The sequence below is a fragment of the Pyrus communis genome, chromosome 7, assembly GCF_963583255.1.
Source record: "Pyrus communis chromosome 7, drPyrComm1.1, whole genome shotgun sequence".
Lineage (NCBI taxonomy): Eukaryota > Viridiplantae > Streptophyta > Magnoliopsida > Rosales > Rosaceae > Pyrus > Pyrus communis.
The window spans coordinates 12,546,403-12,563,613 of record NC_084809.1 but is presented as its reverse complement, the minus strand read 5'-3'; the positions used below and the strand labels follow the sequence as shown (position 1 = coordinate 12,563,613).

Genomic DNA, 17,211 nt, shown 5'->3' with positions numbered 1-17,211 from the left:
GTCGGCGTAATCCATACATACTCTCCATTTGCCCTTTTCTTTTTTCATCACTAGCACGATGTTGGCCAGCCATGTTGAGTGCACCATTTCCTCAATGAATTCAACCTCTTGTAGCTTGTCGATCTTCACCTTAATAATCGCTACTCGCTCGAGTGCGAAATGTCGCATTTTCTGGATCATAGGTTTGGTAGCGGGGTTGACGTGCAGCTTTTAACAGGTTATCGTTGGATCAATATCGGGCATGTCAGAAGGTGACCATGCGAAAACGTCATGGTTTTCCCTAAGGAAAACCATGAGTTCCCCCTTCTTCTTCGGGCTCAGACCTGAGCCAATCCTAGCCGTCTTCTCCGGCTGGTGGGGGTCAAGAATGATATGCTTGACGTTCTTTTCAGGTTTCCATCCTGATTCATCTGCCAGGGCATTGTTGACCTTGATGCCATCTTCTTGACTTGCCTGCTGTAATTGTTATTTGGCGAAGGTAGAATCGTCTTTTTACACTTCAGCTGCTACTGCTAGGGTGAAAAACTTCTTCTTCAACTCCTTGAAAACTTATATAGTGTATCGCTAAGACATGGCCTGGTCACCTTTGATCTCTCCGACTACTCCTCCTGGGATGCGAAATCGAATTTTCTAATACTCGATCGATGTTATAACTCTAATTTTCACTAGCCAAGGTCGACCCAATATCTCATTATGGGAAGATGGGGCACTGACGATCATGAAGGTCTACGATGAGACAATTGGAGGGCTAATTATGTCGAGAGTGATTGTTCTAATGAAATTTGAGGTAAGTCCGTTGAATTCGGTCAAGATCTCTGCCTTGGGTTTGATCATGCTTTCTAGACTCATCTTCTGGATGACTGATAGTTGTAGGATATTGACTAAGCTGTCGTTGTTCACCATAATTCTGTCAACGATGGCGTAGGCCAATTAAGTAGAAATCACCAAAGTGTCGTCGTGGGGAAAGTCTACTCCCTCAACGTCCTGCTCGATAAAGCTGACGATTGGTCCAGGTATATCATCTACAACTTGAACCTGAAAGACTGATCTCGCCTACTAGATCTTCCTCCTATTGGACTTGTTGGTGGCTCCTAAATGCTCAAATTCGGCAAAGATTCTGTTGATTTTGATAGTCTTGGTTGAGGGTTCGGCTTCGGCGTCTGCTTCTTGCCTTGGGTTGGCCTGTCGACATACTGGTCGCACTTGCCTTTCTTCACGAGCTTTTCAAGGTACTTCATCCATGTGGTGTGGTCGTTTGTTGGGTGCCCTAGACCTTTGTGGAATGTGTAATACTTTGTTTGGTCCATCTTAGAGGTGTTTCCCTTCATGGGTTGTGGCATCTTGAACCATGGCTTGTCCCTAAGGTTGCGAAGGATCTGGTTGATTGGTACTAAGAACTTGGTGTATGTCTTGGGTTGTGGTTGCTCAAGCGGTTTCTGGGAGCGCTTGGCCTTATCCATAAGCAGAGGGAGTGCTTTTCTGCCAAAACATAAGAATCTACCAGGGTTAAGTTCTGTCCCATAATCAGTTCACCAAAAAGTGGGTGATCTATTATGAGCCATTTTCGGAAAGCTAAGCATGCAATGTTGTCATTACATCCGATGATCTTTCTCTTCTCCGCCTTGAACCTCTTGATGTATGTGCGAAGTGACTCATTTGGGTCATTCTTCATGTTGAAGAGGTGGTCAGACTTCTTCTTGATCAAGCAGTAGGACAAATATTCCTTAGTGAAGACCAAGGAAAGTTCGTTGAAGTTCCAGATTAAATGTGGCGGCAGGCTGTGGAACCAATCTTGTGCCTCGCCTTGGAACGCCGTGGTAAAGATTTTGCATATGAGAGCATCATTGATGTAGTAGAGGGTCATGGCGTTTTGGTAGTGCAGCAAGTGCTTGTCCGAATCTTCATCTCTTTTGAACAAGGTGAAATGCGACGGGTTGAACTTCCACGGTGGCTCCATATGCTTAATCTCGTTTGTAAATGGTGACTTGCTCATGTTGGTCACGTCTCTACGAAGGGCATCGTCGGTAGTATTAATGCATTGGAATCTGCGTGGCTGTTTTGCTACGAGCCTTTGTACTTCCTCTTGGATTTGCACTTGGTGGGGGTAGCGAAGCCTCCAGTGTTAACCTGTTGGTCCATGTTGCTCTTCGGCATGTCCTGCTCGTTTGTGTTGTGGTCGCGATGCACGTGGTTTATTCTGTGCTGCTCGCCATTGCATTTGGTGGAGGCTGCCAGTGGAACTTGAGCTGGACTGCTCTCGTGCTGTCCTCGGTCCGCAATGTGGCTGACTACTCCGATGCCTCGTAAGAGGATCTCCTTGTAGGCCTAGCCTCATGTGGACGCTTCGCTTGGAATGTCCTGAATGCTCATTAGAGTGTGGACCTAACCTCGAATGCAGATTGACTCACGAGCTAAGTCGGGAATGAACGTTTCTCTACGCATCTAGGGGGAAAAGACGTTTTTCTGAAGGCCCAAATAAGAGTGCACACTACCCGAACGCACGGTTCGTGGTGGGCTAAACGGCTCTCTGCCGAGACGTCATTGGAATGAATCACGTTCTTCTGCCCTCGTCTTGCTTCGGGATACTTTGTCGAGGGCATATTGTGTCTCGATACGCTCAAAGAACTGGTTCACCAAGGTGGTTTGTTGCACGAGGGTGCTCGTCAAATTGGTGACTTGCTGGGGCATGTGGTGCTCGCCATTTGGATTGGAAGAGTCTGGATAATAGGCATCTTCATGTGTGGGGGAAGTGTAGTGGACTACAGGTACAAAGCTTAAGCTCGGAGCAAGCATCCTAGCAGAAAAGTGGAGTGAAAATAACTTGGATCAATCGCGGGACCGATGGTCAGAATCTGGATCGCCGGAGGTGGCCTTGGGTCGGATCGTTGGAGAGGGTGATAAGATTTTTAGGTACCTAAACAAAGAGGTTAAAATCACACAAAATACTTGCAAGAGTATAGGTTTGTCGTAGTATAGCAGCTCAAGCAAGGTCGTTCTCCACAGGGATTGAATGAATGATTTATGTAAATACCAAATTTTAATTAATTATTTGAAAACAAAGTTTAGAAAAAAAGTGATTTTATAACCTAAAATATTAAAAACGAATTTAATTAAAAACAATTAAATAAATTGGGAAAGTAAAGAAAATAAAAGAAAATAGTTTTGAAAATCTATTTAAGCACTAGGGTTCCACCGTCACCTTAACAATCCTGCGTAGTTTTTCCAATTACTTATGAATTACACATGCATATTTTGAAGGTTAGGTTTTCCTAAAGTATGCCCTACTTGGAACCTCCAATATATAACGTATATCTAACATGCAACCCGTCCGTGGCGTTCAGATCGAATGTGAACATGCAAGACTCATTAAGTTTTGTGAAATCCTTTTGAAAAACCATATACCCCTTAAGATGAGCAAACGAAACTAGGTGCAAAGAATCATAAAACAAAATTTTATTAAAAACATGGATAGAAAACGCCTTGAAAATAAACTTGAATCTTCCAAAAGCTCTCAAAGTGGTGCGTGCGTTCTCTCCCCCCTCCTTCTACCTAATTGCTAAAAAGCCTTATTTATACTACTACAAAATAAAACCGTAAAAGGTCTTAGAATAAGACTAGGAAGCATAATAAAATAATAAAATAGAAAGTAAAAGGTTTCTTATTTGAACTAAAATTTGGAGTTCTTAGAACATTAGACTTTTGACTAACCAAATCAACTCTGATTTGATTCCAAAAGGTCTCTTTTTAAAACTTGAGACGTCCCCTACAATTCTTTAGAAGGAATCTTCCTCAAAATATGTCATTTTGACCTCCAAAATACCCAAAACATCTAAAAACTTCAATTTGGGAAAGCTGCACGCTGGGCCTTAATTTCATCGCCACGGTCAAACGGCTTGTTAAAAAAATCTGACACTTTGATACAATCATCTTGAAAGACTCACGAACATCCTCCAATTAGAATCACTCCAAAATTCATCCATTTGGCTACTTTTTGCTCTAGAGGAAGTCGAATGTCCCATATTGAAAATATAAAACAAAGTATCAAAATTCTACCAAAATAACCAATAAATTATAACTAAGAATAGGGTAAAATATATGGTATAATATCACCTCATCAGCGGGTCACGAGACGGGCAAACTCGGCTGGATGGATGGGTCGTGCGTGTGGACACATTGGGCTCACGCATGTGGCAGTTGGCCTTGGGTCTGCGTTGCGCGCTAGGTAGGCCTTGGCTCCTTGGTTTGGGCCTGTATGGGATTGAGCGATAAGGGCTTTGTGAAATCTTCTAAGATGTTATTCAACTCCTGGGACCTTTAGGGGTGTGAGTTGAGCGTGGGAGTATCTGAGGAACCTGCCTATTTATTGAGGGCAATCTTATCTTTCTTGGGCAAATGTCCACGTGTCGCCTCTAAAATTTTTGGGATTATTTTAGGTTGCATCCTCTTCACTGAAAAGTCTTGGCTCCGCCACTGAGAATCACTGCCAAACTCTGAAGCTACTGAACTTTCTCCTCTTATCAAAGCTTTTTTAATCTGTTGGTAAATTTGGAATAACCGAAACTGGTTAATTCTCTGAATTGTGAAGCCTAGCCTTGCTCCTTTTTTTGCTCTTTACTATTGTAGGTGTGGATTTCTTCTGCGTATCATTAATGCTAAGGATGTCAAGAAAGAAGACAATCAAGCCTAATGAGGTGATATAATGGTACCACTCGAGCCCCTTTTGTGAAGATTACTTTGATGAATCCGTGGTTTGGAATAATGTGGCATCATGTTTTGTGATAAGAGACTATAAGGGCTAGCCTATCATTGTTGATGCTTTGAACCTTGGTGAAGTTACTATCCATGTGACGGAAGTTATGGCTTTGAGAGAAGTTCTTCAATTGTGCAAAACAAAAGGGCCTCCTTCAGATTTATATAGAGGGTGATTCAAACTTGTTATCAATGAGATTCAGGGACATTGTGGTGTTATTTGGAGACTTAGACCCATCAGTGCGGACATTCGATGACTGGCTTCTTCCTTCACTATAATCCTCTGGGTGTTATCTTTACGGAAGTGACCCAATCCGTTAATTGGTTTTTAATGGGTGACCTAATAATGACTCAACTTGTTAACATGTTGACGAAAAATCTGTTATATTTTGTGTCGTTTCGTGTCGAATTAACATCTCGTTTAAGAAATTGTCAAACCTATGCCTATTCTAAGTGTATATTCCTTCACGCAAAGTGGCTATTAGTTTCTCAAAGCAACAGAGACGACGTCGTCTGGCAGTTAATTGCCCAAAAACGAAAAGAAGGGAAGCACGTCATATCAAGGCCGTAGGAAAAAAATACCGCTTTGATTGGATGAAACAATGCTTGGTTACTCAATGATGAGTATGAATTCCTACTCAAAACTCTTCATGTTCGGATCATAGAGTTTTGCGTTTATGATCATAATAGTTCATATTATGAACCACTATGTAAATATCATCTGTGCAAAAAGTGAATTAAAACTAAGGCCATTAGTTAATCTGTTATATCAATTACATAGATGGTTCGTAATACTTTTACCAATTCTATTAGTTTGTTTTTATACAATTTGATAGTTGAACGACCTTGGTTTTAATTGATTTTCTACGGATTAGATCTTTGTAGAGTAATTTATAATATAAACGATTTTAAAAATAACTATAAAATCTTATAAATTAGCAGCAAACAATTCTGTGTAGAAAGTTCGATTCATTTTTTGAACAGCCAAATATTTTTCGGTTGGATGGAAGAGTTTAAAATGTTATAACGTATTCTCTCATGGTCGTCTTCTTTTCTCTCTCTCACTCTAACCCTAGACTTTGTAGAGAGATAAAGTCATCCGATTTTCCACTTGTACCCCTACGCATCCCTGCCCCCACCCACTTCTCAACTTTCCTTCAAGCAGCTGTTTTTATCTAACTCCTCTCCAAGGACTAAGGCTTGGTCAAGGCCTCGTCCGACCCCCAAATCCTCCTTTCTTTTTAGGGATTTTTTTAGGGTTTTGATTTAGGGCTAGGGTTTCTCTGTGATCGTTTTGCGTTTTGGGGATGGCAATGGAGCCGCGGGTCGGCGGAAGGTTTCGACTTGGCCGGAAGATCGGTAGCGGATCGTTCGGAGAGATCTACCTAGGTTATTTTCTTCACCTTCTTGGTGTTTTCTGATTTTTTATTCTTTCAATTTTATTTATTTATTAATATTTTTTGTTTGGGTTTTCATTTTCAGGTACTAATATTCAGACAAATGAGGAGGTTGCGATTAAGCTCGTAAGTTCGGTTTTAATTCACACATTTTCTTGGAATTAAATGTTTTTATGCAGCATTAAGAAATTATTAGTTTTTCTTGGATATTTATGCTGTATTAATAATCTTTTTGCCGAATTGACCTCCAAACTATGATCAATTATGCATTTATATTATTGCTAGCTGATGATCATGCCGTGTAGAAATAGGCTATGTTAGGATGAGTGCTGTAGAAATGGAAATTTGGGTCGCTTGTAATGCATAATTGAGACTTTGGGGGCTCTTCAACTGTGTATCGCTTTAGTAAATGTGAGGAGGGGATTTCAATTGAGGCATGAGTCATGACGTTCAAGGTTGAAACTGAACCTAGTATCCTTTATGTTCTTTGCATTTGAAGTAATCCATCTCCCATGTTGTGGGTGGTTGAAATTGGGTGATACTGGAAAATGAAAATTTGAAAAAGCAGAATGTGATTTATATGGTTGAGTGTTGTTTGGGCATGTTGGTTCACTGTGTTGGGTGACGCAAGTGGAGTAGTTTGTTTGATACTTTGGCGTCAATTCCTGTTCGCTTGGTAGATCTTGGAGTGTCTACACTGTAACTATTGACAATTCTGGGTCGTTGCTAGTCTACAGTGATGTGGCCCTAGTGAACCTGACTTTCGAATGCTTTCAGTGTCTTCTATGCATGACAAAAGTTATGTTTGAATTTATTTCTTTTCTTTAGCAAGTCTTTGTGAATGTAGTGTTTCTCATTGATGCTTAGACTGCTACCGTTTGATTCCTTGAACTGTGTTGTGAGGATAAATGTTAGAAATCTGGTTATGATCATCGTTTTGTGTGTGTGTGTATATTTGGATGAATTTGCCAATTTATACGTTTAATTTGCTTAAATTTCATTGTACTTCTTTTTCTCAGGAAAATGTCAAAACAAAGCATCCGCAATTGTTGTATGAATCAAAGCTGTATAAAATACTACAGGGAGGAAGTAATGGCCTTTACCACTATTAGTGTTGCTTTTCAATATTTTGCAAGGTCTGGCATGTATCTTTCTGAACTGGCTACTATATACAATTTTCGCAGCTGGAGTTCCAAATGTGAGATGGTTTGGCACTGAAGGAGAGTACAATGTTCTTGTGATGGATTTACTGGGACCTAGTCTTGAAGATTTGTTCAACTTTTGCAGTAGGAAATTGTCTCTTAAGACTGTTCTCATGCTTGCAGATCAAATGGTAGGATTCTTTTCACAGATTCATTTTCTTCTAGAATCTAATCTTCCTTGCAGTTTGTTCATCTGAGTCTTGGAACCTGTGTCAGATCAATCGAGTGGAGTTTGTTCATTCCAAGTCATTTCTACATCGTGATATCAAACCAGACAATTTCCTAATGGGCTTGGGTCGACGAGCAAATCAGGTTTTTGGAACTTTCTGTTTAAATTTGTTTTTTTCCTTATTCTGTGACTCACTCTGAAACTTTGGTTTTGATTATGTGTTTTTTTTATTTATATATAAATGCATTAAAAATCTCTTCTTTCATGTAGATTTACGTCATTGACTTTGGTCTCGCTAAGAAGTATAGAGACACTTCGACTCATCAGCATATTCCTTACAGGTTGGTTTGTTTGGATTATTTAATAATTGATTCTTTGTTTATCTTACTTAGTTACATAGCTGACCTCAAATATGAAATGCTGTTAGTTCTGTTCTTCTTGTTCCTATTTTTAAAAGTAAAATGTGTATCAAGATTTCTACCCTATTCTCGTAAGTGGTTGCTCTTTGTTGTGTCTGTTTTTAACTCTTGTTGCAATAGATGTCCGCTGTAACATCAGTGGATTATCATTTTGAAGAGTTCTTGGTCTGAAGATACGTTGTTAGGTGCTCCGTTTTATTTTCCCATTGAGGCCGAACCTAAACTTGTGCTCGAGAGATAGCTGTCCATATACTGATAAGGGATGTATGGATAGCACCATTAGATAGAATAAACTAGGTGTAGGGACTGTGTTCTAATGTCATTTAATTTCGTCTAGTGACTCTGGTCTAGAGTACTGAAGTTTAGTTAAGCATTTTAAATAATGGTAGTCTTTGACTAATTATATTTTAGGGGACTTATAATATTACTTTCTTTTGGTTTCTGGTGTCTGTTTTAACAATCCAAAGGGAAGGAGGGATGGAGTTGGTCAGTATCTAGACCACATATAAATGATTTGGGAAGAAAACCACAGGATATTGCTTGCATGCAATTTATTCTGTATATTGTGATCAATTCGTCTTTTCATTTTGGGAACTGCCCCAGTTCAGTACTGTTATTACAATTCATATCTTTCTTAGCCTTTTTATGTTAGGTGTTTCTGTGAAAAATAAAGTATGCTTGTAATAGATAACATATATGAAGTGGTAAACTAAAATTGATTTGGTAATTGTTTAACTACAGAGAAAATAAGAATTTGACTGGTACTGCAAGATATGCAAGCATGAATACCCACCTTGGCATTGGTAAGCTCTCTTTGCCTCTCTCTCCCTCTCTCTCTCTCTCTCTCCCTCCCTCTCCCGTAACTTTTTCCCTTCTTCCGCTATGTTAGTCTGATCATGTTAATTTTATGCTGCATAGAACAAAGCCGCAGGGATGATTTAGAATCACTTGGATATGTGCTTATGTACTTTCTACGAGGAAGGTAATTATTGTGCCTGCCATTGTCATATGTGTGTGTGTGTGTGTGTGTGTGTGTATTTGCATGTTCTATTGTTTTATGACCATTTGTTCTCCTTCTTAAGTCTTCCTTGGCAGGGACTGAAAGCAGGAACGAAAAAGCAAAAGTATGAGAAGATCAGTGAAAAAAAAGTGTCAACTTCTATCGAGGTAAGCTGAAATATAATGATTACAATTCTTTGTTAGTATATTTTTTTTTTATAAAGACATAAGATGGTATAGAATTTTATTCATTAGGGAATATTCACTGGTTTTTCTCTTAATTCTTTCGTAGGCATTATGCCGTGGGTATCCAACAGAGTTTGCGTCATACTTCCATTACTGTAGGTCTCTGAGGTTTGATGATAAACCAGATTATGCTTATCTGAAGAGACTCTTTCGTGATCTTTTTATTCGAGAAGGTTTGAAATTGTTCTTTGATAGGTTGCAGCAACTCTATTGATGTTAGGTCGTTAACCATGCCTACTGACATGGTTGTCTTCTTTCTTCAGGTTTTCAGTTTGATTACATCTTTGATTGGACTATCTTGAAATATCAGCAGTCACAGATTGCCACACCTCCTACTCGGCCTCTTGTAAGTGCTGTAACAGTACATTTTTCAGTGCATTTTAGTGCATGCATTTATCTGACATTACTTTATATTGAATAGGGTTCTAATGCTGGTCCGAGCTCTGGCTTGCCTCCGACTGTGGCAAATGCCGAAAGACAATCTGGTAATTATGCCATTCGTTTCATTTTCTGCATAGCAGCAATTCATCTGGATGCCAAAACTCTGTTTCATGTCTCCCTGTTTACCTAGTTTAGTACCTTGAAAGTGCAGTGACATACTTGTTTTGCTGCATCTTTTGGGTTGTGTTATATGGCTGTTATAAGTGTTCTCCCGATCTCCTTGAAGTGTTTCTTGTTATATTTTATTCTAGTATTTGTTTGTTCACCTTTTGTTCTTAACTTTTTGCAGGTGGTGAGGAAGGTAGACCAACCGGTTGGTCATTGTTAGATCCTTCTCGTAGGAGAAACTCTGGACCGATTCTAAATTCTGGAAACATCTCCAGACAAAAAAGTCCTGCTGCAAATGATCGATCTCTTTCTAAAGATGCAATGGTAATGCGTTTCTGTTTAAATCTTGATTCATTAAACTTTCATCCTGTTTGGTTAATTTCGATTATCTAGTTTGACAAGATTCTCTCAGTTCTACAGATATCGTTTTATTCATTGTTATTTGGGTTTGTACATTTTTGGATTAATTTATTCCATTCATTTTACTTGGGTCATGCAGTTATCAAGTTCTAATTTCCTGCGGTCAAGTGGACCGTCGAGGAGGGCTGCAGTGTCTAGCAGTCGGGATGCTGTGCTTGTTGGCAGTGAAGCTGATCCCTCTCGCCCTCAAGCCACAGAATTAAGCCCCGGAACACTAGGTAAAATTTCTAGTGGCCAAAGAAGTTCACCGGTTGTGCCTTCAGAGAACAACCGTGCATCATCAGGAAGAAACATTTCAAACGCAAAGAACTTAGAATCCACTCTCAAGGGTATTGAGAGCCTGCATTTTAATAATGATGAGAGAGTACAGTATTAGCAGCAGCCTCTCTCAATTTCTGGTCCACTGTAAATTTGAAAAACCGTATACATTTGTCACGCGCTTGGGGTGGAATTTGTTTTAAAAGTGTATTATGTTTGAGGAAAGCTGCAACAGTTTGGGGGCTGTCTCTCTAAAGCAGTTTGCAATAAAGACGCGATACAGAAGTGGAAGTTGGATGCCCCGGAAACCCTACCCAGGTAAAAAGCCCTTTTGTCAATACAGTTCGAGTTGGGTCGCCCTGGTTTCACCTTCTAGGTACCTTTGTTAATTTGATGTTATCATGCATATTTGTGCTTTTCATCGAACATTACAATGCGACTCAATGCAGATAGACACTGTAAAACTGTAAGTACACCAATGCTTTGATTTGTTGATGCATATTATGATATTGTAATCCTCCTTGTTCGGGTTATAAATATTTAAAAGAACCGAGTGTTAAGACCTACGAGTTGAGGTTGATTCGTTCTTGTTACATACTTTTTTCAGAGCTATGTGGGTCAATATTTAGGGTTTAGTTCGGTATTGACGTGCTTTGAAAAGAAACTGCTTATGTTGTGTTGTGAAAATAAAGAAGTGCTTGGTAAACTATAGTTGTAAAAATGCTTTACAGCTAAAAAAAGTGGTGTTTGGTAAATTTTTATGAAATAGTTTTGACTGGGCTGGTTCAGTTCGGGATGCCGTACCAAAAACCAAAGAAACCAAATTGAAATTTTGTATGTGTACTAACAAGCATGATTGAATCACTATAAAAAATACCAAGAATCCACAGATCATTGCAAAACCAAATTTGTCGTCAAGATTAAGAGTAACCCAATAACACAATAACAAAACAAACAGTGATGAATAGAATGGGTTGGCAACGCGCGGATGTGGCAGGAAATCTAGTTTCTTCCAATAGGCAATGGGCATTTATTTTACTTGTTCCGACGTTGGTTCTATATCCGCACTGCACAATTGGCACTCCTTATGCTAGTTTCTTCTTATAAGTTATAATTGCTGGGTCTATATCCTGACACTGATTAGTTTGTTTCTACCAAACTTGAATTGTGTTTTCCGGCGAATGACGATGGGCTGGCGTCCGGTAGACGTGGCTGGAATTCCAAGAGCAACTTGGGTTTTTATCACATTTCTTTTAATTGAAGTCTGAATGCAATGGTTCCAGAATTTCTTCTACTTCATCCCTCAAGTCTCAGTTTGTGAGGCGTCCCTCACGCGGTATGGTTCCATACCTTGATTCAACAATGTAACATACTATGGCTTCCCTCTTCATTCCCCAGTGAAGTGAAGGTTGCAGAAAAACTTGGATAGAGACGCAATGATCATGTCATTCCTAGGGCATCTCTCACAAAAATATATGAGATATCATGTATTTCCTTCTCCAATCGGCTGGCAAGGTTTCAACAACCATTTAGCCATAACAAAATCAAGGAACTTTTCGTAAGTTGTTGAATAGAAGTAAAGAATCCCAATCTTTGATAATTTTGTCATCAGACAAATGTTTTCAAATGAGTCCATTCAACGATCTAAAATATTACAATGGGATAAAAGAATCAATTAAAAGAGATCCAATTACAAATTCATTAGGGTATTTTGGAATAGCCTCTCAAATTAATAAATTTGTTTCATTTCTCTAATGTAAGGTTTGTACTAAAAACTAAATCGAGCAAGTCATAGGAGTGAAAAAAAAAAAACCTCAAACTCTTTTTAGGTCATAAGAGAACTCAAACATATCATTACCTGTTGTATACTCAAATATCAACTTTATGCATGTGTTCGAACCTTAATAATAGAATGCTGAGTTTCTACTCATACATCTCAGATTCGAAACTCTTTCATTTCCTAACTTAGTTTAATAAATTTGAATCATCCCCCTCCGTTAATAATAACAAATTAAAAATAGAAAGTTACACTTAATTTAGACGTAAATCTTTAAATTTTAATGTATAGGTATTAATCATTTAATATTACGATTTAGTTATATTTGTCTTTCATTTATATGTGAGAGTTTTAAGATCGATTTTCGTCAAATAAATTCAACTTTTGCTTCCCTTCATTAAAAAAAAGCATTACCCTATAAATAGTTGTCGGTTTCATAATAGCGTCCAAAACAAAATAAAATTGAAAATGAGAGCACTTGTTTCCTTCAGCCAGTTCTGGCTTTGAGGAGCGGCGGAGCAAAAACCTAAATCCGGAATTGGCGTAGGAAGTAAAGCAGTTAATGAAATTGCTGGCGGCTCGAAACCAAGAAGAGAAACGATTGTCTATTTGGTGAGTTCCTGCTCGTTCACTACAAGTAGTGCATTTGTGCCTGATTGTATTGCATCCATCCAATTATGCTCAATTCTTGTTGTAAAAGATTGCAATTAATGCTCGGAATTGTTGGTGATTCAGCGACCCATTTGAAAGTTTTCCAAAAAGAAGCTATTTTTCTCAGGTCATATTCATCGAAATCATCATTAGTTTCTGAAAAAGATATACTAGGAGAAAAACGTGGCTCTTTTACAGAGTCTTACCTTATGAACTCATGTGGGTTGTCCCAAAAACTCGCTGTTTCTGTGTCCAAGAAGGTACAATTTGATACCCGAGAAAGACCAGATTCGGTTCTTAATCTTCTCAAACGCCATGGATTCAGTAAAACCCACATCTCAGAACTTGTTAAGAAACGTCCAAAGTTGCTCTTAGCCAATGCTGAGAAGAACCTTGTCCCAAAGCTTGAGTTTTTCGCTTCTATTGGCATTTCAGGTACCGGCCTTGCTCACATGGTTTGTATGAGCCCGGTTGTTTTAGAACGAAGCATAGAGGGAAGTCTCATGCCTTGTTATCATATCATAAAAAATTTACTTGTTCTCGATGACAACAAGCTTTCTCATTTGTTTGCAAACATTCAGTGGGTAGGGCTGGCCAAAATGAGAAACATTGCTCCCAACGTTTCAGTTCTGAGAGCACTTGGAGTGCCAGAAACCTCAATCTCTTATTGGGTGTCGCATCGTCCTTTTCTAGTATCCCTTGAATCTGACAAGTTTAAGGAAAATGTCAAGAAGGTCACGAGTATGGGTGTCCCCCCTTCGTATGCCTCATTTATGAAAGTGCTGTATGTGATTATTCGAGTGAATGAACCAGAATGGGCTCAAAAGATGGAGCTTTATAAGAATTGGGGTTGGACTGAAGATGATTTCTTGTTGGCATTTAGAAAGAATCCTCAGTTTATGGAATTAACAGTGAAGAATTTTTCGAGTAAAATGGATTTTCTTGTGAACAAAATGGGTTGGCATCCTGCAGATGTGGCTGGAAGTTCAGTTGCTCTAAATTATAGTTTGGAAAAGTATATCATACCAAGGTGCTTAGTTATTAGAGTTCTCCTGTCGAAAGGCTTGATATCGAAGGGAGAATTTTCTTTAGGCACCCTTGTCAGGAAACCAAAGCAGTACTTCTTGGATAGGCTTGTAATCAAATATCAAGAGCAAGTACCTGAATTACGTAGCATCGTTGAAGGGAAATTGAGACTTGCGGAACAGGGCTTAGGATTTGAGCAAAAAGGGGACGGTGTGAAACAATTGTAGGAAGAAGCTGCGATGTGGTTTCTTCTTTGATGATTGAAGACTAACTGTAAGTCCTGCTGCCACAAAATGTGAAATCATTCTCTACTTTGACATTACAATAGGCATTTCTTTATATCAATGGCTATATGAAGAAATATGTTTCATATCCATATGGATGACTTCACCAAATATCATGTATTGAAGTGTTCTTGTTCTCTGAGGGACATTCTTCATACAATTGATGGGTCTGTATCCATTCTGACACTATTATTAGTTTATGTATAATAACACATTTTTTAATTTTGTTTCTGCTATGATCAAAAAATTTAGTTTCCGGAAGCCAGTGGGCTGGCGTGATGTAGACATGGCCAGACTTCCTAGTGCAACTGGTCTTTGCATTCGAGGAATGAGGTGTATTGTAGTGAACAAATTGGAAGACGAAACTCTGTTAGTCTTTTTCTTAATTTGATGACTAAAAGGATCATTAGAACTACTTATCCATTGAAAGCTCTACTGTAAAATGTGATTTTAAATGGCTATACACAGATTTGATTGTGTTAATTCCATATGCACAGAAGTATATGCATGAGTCGCTCATGAGATAGAAATATGCTGTTATAGACACATCAGAAAAAACCATCCTACCTGGTGTTAAGATTCATTCTGCTACACTTGAATACAGCCTCATTCAAGTGGCAATGCTGTTCGTGATGGTGTGAGGGCAGTTAAAAATTCAGTTGAAGATGTAGATGTTGCCTTAGTAAGTTTGAATTAGAGATTTACCCTAAAAAAATTTCTTTTTCCTTTTGTTGTTTTGAAACGTGCGGTCTTCTCCATGTTGTATATGACATAAGTTTTTGGCTTCTGGTGTGTGTGTATATATCAGATTGTGAGTTGTATATGTTGACGGAGTGCTGGAGCTATTGGGGTTGCAGCCAGACATTATTTAGTAAACGAAGTTAAGAAAACTATTCAAGGGGTAACTAAATGTATTTCCCAAATTTCTTTGTTGGAAACACTTTTGACCACCTCTTTCTAAGCCTTATCTTTCTCATGTTGACATACTCAACTTGGTTTTGAAAGCTTTTGCTGACGCTCTTCTCCTAAGACACTTGCTGAGAAATCTGGCCTTGATACGAGCAAGATGTGAAATTGATAATTGCTCGTTCGGTATACTTGTTTGAAAGTTCCTGAATGTTTCAGTTTATGTAACTCCTTGATGTTCGTTATTTTATGCAGGCCCGTAATTTCATCTCAGTTGTTGTTGCTTGATGAAGTAATCCGTGCTGCGCATAACATGCAGAAGCAAACTTAGCGTCAGCAGATGTTTTTGGCCGTCTGAAGTGCTTCTTTTGGTGTCTTGAGTGCGAATTGGGTGAAACTACCTTAATGTAACTGACCGAGGTGAGTTGTGTTGTTGAGGATTGTTAGAGGGAATCATAATTTTCATCCGCTCCGGATGTTTTTCTTATGAAAGAGGAATTTGTGGCCAAAACGTTTTGAGATTCTCATTTTTCACCCATGAGTCATTCACTCCTTTGTGTTTGTTTCTCCTTACAATTTTTGGTATGGAACTGGAATTGCTAGCTATCTCATGTTTATCATCCCTAAACCCCAAATTCAAAATATGAGACTCTATTCTTCGAATTTGATACCAAACTTGCAAATTACTCGATCTTTGAGGCTTGGAATAGTTTTTTTTTAGTGAACCTCGACAGTACGAGGGGAGCTTTATTTATGAATTAACTGAAAAATCAAGGGTGAATACCAGGCCCCATTTACAAGGAAATGAAAACGCCAGTAGCTACTTCGCAAGTCGCAAGGCCTTGTATTTCACTTGCCCCTGTTGGCTGCAGACCATAGTGGCTGCACCACATTCACTCATAAAAAATGCACAACCTTGCAGTAGGTCCGAAACGCTGATTAAACTCTTGTGCTTTCAACTGGTCCCACATTTACTCGGGCACAGCCATAATTGGCTTAAATAAACCTCTACTAAGTTTTTTTTTTTTTTTTTTTTTTTTTTTTTTTTTTTTGGGAAGAAGAAGCGGTATTACCTACATTAAAGGGGTGAGAACGTAGGGTAAGCCTTACAATGAGCTAGCAATAATATGGTTCAAATTTTTTTTTGGCAAGAATCAAACCTAAGACATCTTATTTACAAGTGAAAAGGAATACTACTAGACTGTAGTACTAAGTTGTTAATTAGAAAATGCAAACCTTGCATATTGCATATCACTGTGCCACCTCGGTTGTAAACCAAACTGGAGTGGCGCTCTTTCTCTATATAGACAGAATTGTTTGGGCCTAAAATACTAGGTTTGTGCCAGATAGAGATAACTCGGGTTGAAAGATTGTGATTTTCGACCCAATGACTATTTCTTAGGCCAGATAGCTTAGCCCAGGAGGATGTAATTCAATTGAGTCCTAGCTAAAGTTGGGCTCTTAAAGGATCAGGTCTAGGCGTGGCTTGGTTGAGTCTAGATTGAATTGAAATTGCCAAAGATCGACTTACGTTTTGATAAGATTTGAATTATTCCATGGATTAGGTCTACACGCATCCTTCTCATACTGTGTGAAAACACTAATTATCTATCCCCTCTATCAACACATCTTTAGTTTCGATTAACAACACCTTGGAACCGTTGAACCAATCAGACAAGAAGTATCTTCAGTTTCGATAAACAATATTATTTTGAGTTCGAATGGTTACATACTACTATATATTATATTATATATAGTATACAACATAGATTAGTTCGCACAATTAATCTATAATAGAGGTATAAAAAATTGAGATACGGATCGCGAGCAGAAGAAACAATATTGAATTCTTATATATTATGTTATAAAATTCAACTTATATAAAGTTGACTTAAAATTAAGGGTGTTGTAACGAAAAGTTTCCGTTACTATTCACTTTAACGAAAAATCATATTTTTACGCTAAAAATTCAATTTTGGTACTATTCATTTTATCCTTTATTTTATCCTTATCGTTAAAATTCAAAAATTTTAAATATTTTTTTATTAGTTTCCTTAAAATTAATTCCTTTGTTTTCTCAAAAAGCAAAAAAAAAAAAAACATTTCGGCCAAATTAAAATGTATACCTTCGGTCAGTTGTATTGTGAGCGGAGCAGCAA

At 38.4% G+C, this 17,211-nt stretch overlaps 3 protein-coding genes across 3 annotated transcripts; 2 read left to right on the top strand and 1 right to left on the bottom strand.

Annotated features, from left to right (window-relative positions):
* Positions 1–210: 210 nt before the first annotated feature.
* Positions 211–1,993, bottom strand: LOC137740577 (uncharacterized). The gene is made up of 2 exons (XM_068480417.1): positions 1,502–1,993; positions 211–456 (listed from the first exon to the last, which is right to left on the bottom strand). The coding sequence occupies exons 1-2, from the start codon at positions 1,991–1,993 to the stop codon at positions 211–213; spliced, it is 738 nt and encodes a 245-aa protein (XP_068336518.1).
* A 3,862-nt stretch (positions 1,994–5,855) lies between these two features.
* Positions 5,856–10,972, top strand: LOC137739210 (casein kinase 1-like protein 2). Its single transcript, XM_068478756.1, has 14 exons — positions 5,856–6,138; positions 6,232–6,272; positions 7,166–7,235; positions 7,331–7,479; positions 7,565–7,660; positions 7,788–7,858; positions 8,678–8,739; positions 8,855–8,918; positions 9,019–9,103; positions 9,228–9,354; positions 9,445–9,527; positions 9,603–9,666; positions 9,912–10,054; positions 10,230–10,972. The coding sequence occupies exons 1-14, from the start codon at positions 6,057–6,059 to the stop codon at positions 10,524–10,526; spliced, it is 1,434 nt and encodes a 477-aa protein (XP_068334857.1). The 5' UTR covers positions 5,856–6,056; the 3' UTR covers positions 10,527–10,972.
* Positions 10,973–12,652: 1,680 nt separating this feature from the next.
* LOC137738745 (transcription termination factor MTERF8, chloroplastic-like) lies at positions 12,653–15,726 on the top strand. The gene is made up of 2 exons (XM_068478221.1): positions 12,653–14,135; positions 15,308–15,726. Exon 1 carries the CDS (start codon positions 12,863–12,865, stop codon positions 14,087–14,089), a length of 1,227 nt encoding a protein of 408 aa, XP_068334322.1. The 5' UTR covers positions 12,653–12,862; the 3' UTR covers positions 14,090–14,135; positions 15,308–15,726.
* Positions 15,727–17,211: the final 1,485 nt, after the last annotated feature.